This window comes from Labeo rohita, chromosome 17 (assembly GCF_022985175.1).
Source record: "Labeo rohita strain BAU-BD-2019 chromosome 17, IGBB_LRoh.1.0, whole genome shotgun sequence".
Lineage (NCBI taxonomy): Eukaryota > Metazoa > Chordata > Actinopteri > Cypriniformes > Cyprinidae > Labeo > Labeo rohita.
In genome coordinates, this window is record NC_066885.1 from 24,306,167 (window position 1) to 24,317,078 (window position 10,912).

Here is a 10,912-nt window from a genome sequence, read left to right on the forward strand (position 1 = left end):
GCACAGTGTCATGGAGATTTGTTGAAAGATGAAGCGGTACTAGATCTGACCGCAGCTGCATCACAAATCGTAAGTAAATGATTTCATACTGCTTTGTCTGGAAATGTCCATTTATTTTGATTTTGTTGTCAAAACACTCACATGTAATAGCGAGGGGACGTTGATACGGTTTCCTATGCAACGATGTTAGCAAATCATAACAGTGGCCAATTACTGAGAAGCCTTAAAGGACAAGCCCCTTAAAAACAAGTTGTTTCAGACAGAGGGTCAGAATAAGGGTTGAAATAATAATTTTTCCATATGTTTATTTATTATTATTATTATTATTCTAAGTAAAACTCAAGTATCCTATTCAAATATTTTTTTAAATCCAAGTCATGACCTCTCTAATAATCTGAAGAACCTTTTTGTATAAAGAACCTGTACTATGAAGAAGTTTCCTTGTATGTTAAAGGTTTATCTTTAAGAATGTAGGGATCCAAGCTGTCGAGATCTAAAATGACAGAAATCCCTCACTAAAAAGGGTGTCACATTTAGTCACATTAACAAATTTTTGTGGCCAAAACATATTCATGATTTATTGTCAGTAGTGTAATGATATATGAAGCACATCTTACACAGAAGTCCCTGCAAACCAAGCAGCGTTCTGTTGGTCAATGCACGACCTAGCAGTCGACCGTTTATCGGCCTGGCAGACTATCGGTGTCAATGTTGGAGATGCGCCGATCGATCGGCCAGGCATCGGAATAAGCCGCCACTCAAGCATAGACTCAAGCCGCCTTTCCACTGCACACGACATTCGGACACAACTGTCGCATTTCTCCCCCAGATGAAGCTTGTGCAGCTTAAAATGAGTATGTGAGAGAGACTCGTGCAGAAATCAAAACATATGAGTGCAACAGCACTCACAGAAAGTTATAGATACTGCAGTAGAAAAAACGTATTTATAATATGATTTAGGTACCCAACATTGCATGACCAATATGATCCCTAAATATTAACATGACTGCAATGTGACACTGATTTTATACCATAGTAGTTCAATAAACAAGAAGTTTAAATTAAGTGACTTACATTTTAGACACAATATTGAATGTTTTTGCTCAATTTCGTTGCAGAAAATAGTTCCAGTCAAAGCCACAGCAAAATTGCTGCATGTCTCCGAGCAACACAGAGGTGTTTACATTTTTTGGCATTGGAAAAAAATATATATTTGTGTTTGTATATGCTGTCAATTATACTTCTTAGAAAGAAAATCAGTATCGGCAGGTCACACTTACAAAAAAATCGGCCAAGAAAACTGCAATCGGTGCATCTCTAATATTAAGCATTTGTACAGTTGTCGGTATTGGTCATTTTAAAAACCGATTTGCAGATAAAATAATTAAGTATTTAAAGTAAAATAAGTATTTAAAGTAGAGATTGACTGATGTATCAATTCACTGATCATTTTCCCAATATTTAAGCATTTTACCATAATCGGATATCGGTTTCGTAATATTGGATTCACCGATAAACACCGCCATCTTGTGGGTGTTGCGCGCAGAATCGCCATTGCAGCTCATCTGAGGGGAGATGAGATATAAACAATGGCGTTCACAAGTAAAGTATACTTATTTGCTTTGCTGTAATTAGTAAACTTTTTTTAACATAACAGTTATTAATGCACCAATTAGATGTGTTACATAAATGCCTGATATGTAGGCTAGTTTATGCAGCTTGTCTTCTAAGAAATAGAGAACTCACAGAGCCACAAAAGCTAAGATAATCAAGTCCCAATAAAGACATGACTTTACATTAATTAAATAATACAGCCATGAATGAGCTCATGTTGGAAATTAAAGCGCTTAATATGATTTTTAAGTCACTTTCATTTTGCTGTTCACTCACCGAGTTGATGCTCAGGAAATGCACCAGCACGGCCACCGCATGTAACTTTTAACAAGGTTCACTAAATTCTATTTACTATATAACCATTATTTCGCTAATAAGCATCTAAATAAATACAACTCAATGGAAATTAATTATTATCTCCATGAATGATTGCAGTTTGAATATAGTTCTGTGTAAATGCATAGTAAACAGTGCTTTGTCAACAGGCGTTTCATAATTTAGAACTAGAAAAACATTGTTAATAATTCTTATATAGCATACCAGTTGAGAAATGCAATAAAATCTGATGTTTTGTTTGTTATATTCCAATAATCCAGCAAATATTATTCAGTTAATTAACATTATCCTGCAAATTATTTTTCACTCTTTAGCCTATTAAAGTGCTTATAAATCTACTAAAACTGTAGTTTAAAATGAAGTATTACATTTCTGCAAAGTTGATATGACTCCCCTGTCCTTTATTTTCTCCACTTGAAAACCTTAGACAGTCTACATTTATTTTGCTTATTGTTAATAGTGTTGCTGCTGATGCTTTTTATAAATATGTTTTTGTATGCAATGAGGGAGTGATTGTTATAAATAAAATGGTTTGTTCAGTTCAGTGGTGTTGTAATCATTGTGTCAAAAACAGAAGTATAACAATAAATACTGTAAATATCGGATATCGGGCACATAAACATGCAACTTATTGGTATCGATTATAAAAAAATCAATATTAGTCGATCAATAATTTAAAAGAACATTTTTTTGCCAGAGACCTTGTTATTCTTAATTTTGACAATCATTTTCATTTTTACAGCAGACATATATCGGTTCAAAATATCGGTTATCGGTTTACTTGATCTGTAATAATCGGGCTCTGAAAAACACATATCCGTCGACCCCTATTTGTCACCAACTTGAACATGAGCAAAATCTGCTTGTGAAACTTTTTTGCCCTCACGCGAAACTCCTGGTTCCACAGATTCCTATAGAAATGACCAGATTTCACCCATGAAAAGCTAAAACAGTGACCTTCAAACTTTCATAAAACCATGATTTGTACACCATTTGTGTCCCATAAAAGAAAAAATACAACACAGGTTTGGAACAACATCAGGGTGAGTATTTTTGAGTTAACTACACCTTTTAAGAATGTATAATCTATGACATGCACAAAAATACTCTGAATATATAAAGCAACTATGTGACATTCACACAGCAGTTTTACTTGGACCATCAGCCTGATTCTCAAAATCAGTTTTGCCTTCCAACTCGAGACACTAGTTTGTGCCACTCTACTGCCCTGTGGCAGTGAAGAGCGAATAGATTTCGACAAGGCCTTTGTGTATGTGTGTGGCTCATTGTGCAGGAAATGTTGTTAACTCTGAAAGCAACTCACTCATCTCCATGAAGAGCTGCCTCTTCTCCACCATGGACTTGCTGCTTTTACTTCCCTCTTCAATCATTCTACACAACACAAAAAGGTCCATTTAATACCACAGCTTACCCACGGCCACATTAAGACGACACAACTCATAATATCCGCAAAAAATCACAAGATTTTGCAAATATTTCATAAAGAAATTGATAGAGAAATTACAACAGCTGTCTATCTATATATGTGTATATTCCACATTCCTTTAATCAACAGACTTTCAGAACGATCTTTTGCAAACTCATGGTGCATATCTTCAATCCACAGGAAACTCCTTAAGACTCTATTACTCACCTGTCAGGTTGGCTGGGACTCAGATAAGGTGATGCAAAGGGACCAGGAAGCTCCTACGAAAGGAAAAACATTTTGATGTTGACATCTGGGGAAATACCCCTCCCCCCAATCCAGCCCACACACAAATACAAAAATAAACCCTGGAATAAATCCCCCGTTCACAAAAGGCCATTTGAGTTCGCTTGCTCTGTGCTAGCGCTGATTATGTGTGACAACAGTGTCTGCACAGACTGCATCCTGCGAGCTAATGAAACAAGAGCCGCTAAGGAGCCACTTAATAGTGACAAGAAGAGAATGAAGACGCTGTGAAGGAAGAATTCTGAGTATGATGACACATGCATATTATACATTAAAATGAGTAAAAATAACGTGCAGGGACAAAAGACAATGAAGACAATGAAAGAAGAATTATGAGTTTAAAAATATATACATAATACTTGATATTATAGCAATGTGTAGAGTTATTACTGTTGTGCAACTGTAGTTCTTACATCATCACCATTAAACATTACATCAGCTGTCAACAAATCACTTCACTGAGATGATCTCTTCTGATTCATTCACTGATTCAGTGACCTTTTCTGCAGGTTACAACGTTATAAATTGTTATGCAGCAAGCTGTGAGTGATTCATTACAGATAAAAACACCAGAATAATCCACAAGTAATCCATATGACTCCAGTCCATCAATTAATTTCTTAAGACGTGAAAAGCTGCGTGTTTGTACAAAATGAATCCATCATCAAGGGATATTGACATTAAACCATCACTTAATCCATAATAATGCTTTCTCTAGTGAAAAAGCTCATCCACTGTTGTCCTCTCACATCAAAATCCACTGACCTATTTGTTTTGATTTGTGAATATTTCTCACCTTATTCAGGTGAGACGACTTATTGTGTTTTCTATTCACTGCAGAGGATCCACTGATGTTGCCCTCAACTAAAGATAATTCTGGTCGACTTGTAGTCGTTCATTTTAAGCATTTTACTCGGCTATTATGTATATTAATAAACCATATAAATTATAATAATGAGTCTTTAATTGTCTACATAGCCTAATAAGCGCTCAAGCGAATGCAACAAAAGCTTGCCACAGCGGACAGGCAGATATAACAATTATGAATGTGTCAGGTAAAAACAGTAAGTAGCATTTATTTACGTTTTAATAATTTATTGATAAACTAGTGCTTTCTTTGTTTTCAGTTTAAGAGACTAAGTCGGCGACACTGACTCGTCATCTCTGCATCTATGCGCCTATATGCATGTTTTATACAGATTACATAATCTGAGAATATTTGTTTTCTATTTGAATCAGTTCATTTAAAAGTAGACATTTCATTCTCTATAGATACATTTTGCAAGTCTGTAAGTACAGGCAAGGCAAGTACGCACAGAGTTTCGAAGTTTCACACTTAAGTTCACAGAGATCGAGACGGCAGAAAGCACATGCTTTCTTTATTTTACAAAAGCACAACGTTTCGTTGTTATTCTGAGTGCACACAAATAAACAGAGTCTTTGCAGATTCAAAAGATGTATTACTTTTATCTGCATGAGCAAAAATGACTAGAGCGAGTGACCGCACTGGTGCTTCCATCTGTTATGCAGTGAGCACGCTACTATTCAGCTTCCACACTCCGCACAGACACTTGAATAGCGCACATTTTTCTAGGTTAACATTAGATTGAGCTGCCATGTAAAGTTGCTACTATATATATCTTTTAGATGAAAAGCCATATTTGAGGTCGATGAATGATAGGTGAGCGTTTGGATGTCCTGCCAGATCTACTATATTACCACATAGACCAGCCGTTAATGATCTATCCGTCACATCCTGTGGATTTTTTTTTTTTTTTTTGCTCTGACTAAGCGACTAATAAAATTTTGATCGACCAAGCCTCTTCTCATCGACTAACGCTAAGTCGACTATTAGGGGGCAGCCCTAATTTTTAGAAAAGAAACTTTAAAAAACAAAAAAGAAAAATTAGGGAGAATAAATGAATTATAAATAATCTGCCACTGTATGAATAATATGTAATATGTAATCATGTAATCCATAAAAAAGTAACTGTAATCTGATGAGCATTTTAAAATGTAATATGTAATTACAAGTACTTTTGAAATCTGATTACGTAATCCAAATTACAAGTAATCGGTTACTACCCAGCACTGTTTGTTTTAATGAAGAAACAAACTTTACATCTTTGTATGATCTGAGGCTGAGTAAATTTTTTTGGGCTGAACTACTTATTTAATCATTCACTCGACAATTTAGTAATAAACAAGCTGTTTATGACCTAAACTTGACTTTTTATACTTTTTAAATGTTTGTGTCTGATCTAAAAAGAGATTTGTAGAAAAGAGTGAGACAAATATTACAGACTGCAGATCTTTTTTCCAAAACTGCAGAGCATTACTCAAATCAGATGACTGATTTAGTGATTTTTCCATACATTTTTACCATTGGGATTTTAAAAAAGTCTATATTAAAGCATTTTAAGCCACAAACAAAGACAAATAGCTACAAGGTGAATCATAACATTATAAACTTTTACTTCAAGTATTGAAGACTTAACGGTTTTAGTGAAAAAATAGCTAAAATCCCAAGATGTATTGCGAACATAATCAAATGAAAAACAATGGTGAAATATCCACCTTTTTCCTCAATGTGGAAGTATGCCTATGGATGAGACTTCCGGATCATAAGCCGCTATAGGGAAAAAACGAGAAGAATAACATTGTGCAGTAAACGGTAAAATTGTTTGCACTACAAACCAAAGTGTTCATAATTAAGATAACACATTAAAATAATATGGTAAGACACATCAATTTGCAATATCAAGCAGCAAAACAAGATGTTTTGTAGAGCTAAAAATAGCTGGACGCGGGTGAGACCGGAAGCCACACCCATAAAATTTACAAATGGTCGCACCTCACTCACAGGAAGAATAAGGTGGATAAAATTCTGCATTTAAAGTTGTTGAGGGTGTTCCCTGCAGAGATCTTTTGGCCCACTTTGATTCTCTAATTGGTGGAAATTCATCTTGGTTAATGTAGTTTCCCATCACAAATTCAGCTGTTAACCATTTATTTTAAAAATAAGTTTTAAACAAATGCACATGCCATTGATTAACAACGTCGAAGCTCACAAACTTCGTACGTTATTGTTAAAAATCAATTTCCCAATTGAATTTTACTTCCGTAACCCAACTGTTGCACATCAAAAATTAGGCCTAACTAGTTTTATTCAGGTCACAAATATTATTTCACATGACTGAACCAACCTATATGCATTAATTTACTCAAATACTAAATGTAAAAGATGAAATCAGGTGGAGAGGCAAAAACTGCTGGTTTTTACAGTGCTAATCCGAATTTAGCTAGAAGCTTGTTTTGATAAACTGACTAATTTGTTTATTAACGAACCGTTCTTCACAGGACGCCCTCAAATGCTGGGCCTATTGGATCTTAATGACTGAAAGGCAGCGGGAGGCACTTCAGTGAACCAAAAAATACGAGTCAGTGAACAAGATTCGTTCACTTAAAAAAAGATTCGCTCAAAAGCATTGATTCGAAACACCACTAGAAAGCATTATGTCATTCCTGCCCGTTAAAGACAGTGCTGACGTTATGACTTCTGGCTTCAAATTCGTTTTGCTAATCTAGTCGCATGTTGCAGGGTTACTACTAAGTGAACATAAGGCCCACTAAGGTAGAACCTTAGTATAATGACTCGCGTTTGACGTGACTCAACGTGAGGATTTTTTTACTAACCAAAGGAAATACACACTGTGCAAACACTCCCGTGTTTAAACCAGTATGCGTTTATATGACAGCGTCTTATCTTAATGCATACGGCCATATTATCTTTATTTAACTCCCTATGTACCTGGTGTGTTAAATAAATAAGATGCTACATGATGCACAAAACAGTTGGATCCGTAAGATGATATTCTGAGGACATGTTTGCTTGTGCGCCCTTTGCTTGTGTTTGCATTTGCATGTGAATGTGAAAGCATCATTAGCGGATGATCTTACCAGCGGGAGGAAATCACGCAGGTTGCGCGACCATCATCAGCATCTGATGAGAGCGATCAACGATCTCGCACTCGATTCCTGGCGTATCATCATCATCTTCATCACAGCTCTCTTTCGTTTCACTTTTTTAATACAGGCTGACAAATACCGAGCCAATAATCCGCAGTTTGCTAGCGCTGCGCTCCCCCATCGTCATATTTGTGCCGTGGTTACCGTTCCGTTTGATTCGGTCTTGTAAGAACTGCAGTACGAGCGCTTCTCTGAGCATCAGCCAACAGCAGAGGACAGCAGAGCACTCCTGCCTTTCCCATCACTGAGCAGCACTATTGCTCTTCATGTGCACGATTATTACCAAGCCATTAAAAGACTGCTAGTTTAATGTAATGCAGTGCAATATGCTTGAATATGCTGAGTAACTGTTCATATAGTATGTCGAAAATGCATAAAGGCGTTTATTATTTATTTTGCATTTCAACATTAACATTATAGGCTAACATAAGTAAAACTGTAAGTCCATACAATCTGAAATATACTTAATAATACAAAGTGCATTAGAGAAACAAAAAGCAAAAGTAAGAAATAGATTCTTAAAAGATTACATTTTGAACAAGTCAAGCAAATCTTATTTTAAGGCCCCAGTATACAGGGCTAGATGCTTATAATATATATATATAAACATAGATAGATAAAAAAATATCTGTGGTTCTTTTATGTGTGTCACACCATAGGACATTAGGTCACACTAAAGGACAGAAATGGTAGCTATTAAAGTATTTCTATTTAATTTAACAAAATTCTGTCTCATTCAATCGGTATGCTACTGAAAATCTTCTACTCTTCTGTAAAAACATCAGAAAATAGTTTAATGTAATTATTGCATTTGAGAACACTGAAAATAATAATAATAATAATAATAATAATAATAATAATAATAATAAAGGAGTTAACAAATTTTACTTAATTGTTTAAAATGCTTCTTCAAGAAACCTTGTCCACTGGTGTGACATTTTTTGTCCTATGTGGTGTGACAGTACAGGCGTCACACCATAGGACATTTTAGCCTTTTGTGTCAATTATTAATCTTGCTATTTCAAGCTAACCTGTTATTAGCAGTTAGCAAGACACATTTGCATAATTTTCCATTATTATGTCGTTTAACATACTTTTTTTTTTTTTTATTAAAAAATATAATTTAGGGGTGTCACACTAAAGGGACAACAAAGCATAACGGTTTTGTAGTGGTTTCAAAAAAGTTAAATATTTGAACAATTGTGAGACAAAAAGTGGCCATGTGCACACGTCATGGGGTTGACAGAGGAATAGCAGATTTAGAATCAGGATATGGTGTCACACCAGAGACAAAATGTATTAAGTTCCTACACTTTTTACTCAAAAATTATTGCCATTTACTAAAATAGACACTTGTACAATTATTCTGGATGTATTTATTAACATTTTTATGCTTTTCCGATTTATAAAAGTTGTAATTTACTGAACCATGCTTGAGACAGTCAAAAAATAAAAAAAATCAAATAACATTGCAGCTTTTTTAACAACAGTTCCATGTAGGATGAAAAATGTTAAACAATTAACAGAATTTTAAATAACGACAATATTAAGTATATTCATTTTTATCTTGTGGGACAGTGAAAATGTCATGTCATGTAAATGAAAATGTCATGTCACATCAACAACCCATATATATATATATATATATATATATATATATATATATATATACATATATATATATATATATATATATATATATATATATATTTATATATATCCAATTAAATATCTAGGTTCAAATTTACATGAAAAAAAAAAAAACCCTCATTATTACATATCAATCTTATAAACTCCTTAGCTGGGTAAATATATCATTTTAAATTGCACTTATTTACATTTTGCTGCAAGGATAAGTGAACAGAATAAAAAAAAATCTTTAAAATTTTATTCAAAATACCATATACACACACACACATATTCACACATATATATAGCAATATACTGTATAACATATGAGGAGGCAAAGTCCTCCAAGTTGTTGTATTTATGATCATCAGTCATCAAAGCAGACAGAGATTTACTTTAAATTACTCACTAAAAACTCCCACAGATCATGTTTTCATGGCATTTTAAGTAATTTTGATGTAACAAAGTGTTTATATTTAAGTGTGTGACTAGTTTACTTACTTTTTTTTAAAGGGGTGCTATTATGCTTTTTCACTTTTTGAACTTTAGTCAGTATGTGGTTTGTATCTTTGGGTATAAAAAAGATCTACGAAGTTACATTTATTCATCATACAGTGTAGATAGGTTCACTTATAACGTGAGTTTTTTTTTAAATACATGAACTTGCACTAGAATAGGCTAGGCTAATCATTGATGATGTTTTTTGATAATGTTAGGCTGCTTTTAGCCTTATTCTGGAGCTGCTTTCGGGCAATGAAACTAAGTATGTAAATAATTAAATACATAAGCACGATATTATCATGTATTGGTGATCTCACAGGCTGACAACAGGACCCAACACTACTGTAGCCTATTATTTACTCACCCTCCATGCGTCCTAGGTGTATATGACTTTGTTCTTTCGGAGTTATATTAAAATTGACCCCTTCAATCAGAGTTATATTAAAATTTATCCTGGCACTCCCAAGCTTTAGAACGGCATAGACGGGTGTTTCTCCTCATCAGTCCAAAACAAGTCCAATAATGTGCATCAATCCATAATAAAAAATGCCTCACACGGCTCCGGGGGGGTTAATAAAGGACTCCTGTAGCGAATCGATGTATTTTTGTAGGAAAAATTTCCATTTAAAACGTAAGAATCACTTTAATCTAGCTTGCGCTAACAGTTGTACACGGAACTTGCGTCTTCAACAAGGGGCGTGGCAGTACTGAAACACCATCTAAGCCGTTCGCCAATCGCAATGCAGTGGGACAGCTAACCAATCACAACACATTTCGTTTTTCGGAAGGCGGGCCTTCATTAAACCCGGAACTAATCGAGCCTTATGTGCCAGGCTGGGAGAAATGTATTGTACTAATGTAAATTATATTAAAAATAATGCGTTTTTTTCGAACCACCAAGCATGAAAGCATGTTCTAGTACACCCCCAAAACAAAATCAAGACTTTGTAAAAGAGCATCATAGGACCCCTCAAATGAGTCTTCCCGTTAACACCATTACATTGTTCATTCATACTGATTCGCGAACACAAGAGGCGGGATTTATTGCATGAACCAGTCACAGCGGAACAT

At 34.7% G+C, this 10,912-nt stretch overlaps 1 protein-coding gene across 5 annotated transcripts in view; it reads right to left on the reverse strand.

The window, feature by feature from the left end:
* dtnbb (dystrobrevin, beta b) overlaps positions 1–7,943 on the reverse strand; it is a 73,475-nt gene extending 65,532 nt beyond the window's left edge. For 2 of the 5 annotated variants that reach the window (XM_051133090.1, XM_051133089.1), the window contains exons 1-4: positions 7,643–7,941; positions 6,260–6,314; positions 3,605–3,657; positions 3,275–3,342 (exon numbers count right to left, since the gene is read on the reverse strand). In XM_051133090.1, the coding sequence (XP_050989047.1) occupies positions 3,275–3,341 (67 nt within the window). In that variant the 5' untranslated portion in view covers position 3,342; positions 3,605–3,657; positions 6,260–6,314; positions 7,643–7,941. Of the gene's footprint in view, positions 1–3,274; positions 3,343–3,604; positions 3,658–6,259; positions 6,315–7,642 lie in introns of all 5 variants that reach the window. The other 3 variants (XM_051133088.1, XM_051133086.1, XM_051133087.1) reach the window with 3 other exon arrangements.
* Between the last annotated feature and the right edge of the window lie 2,969 nt (positions 7,944–10,912).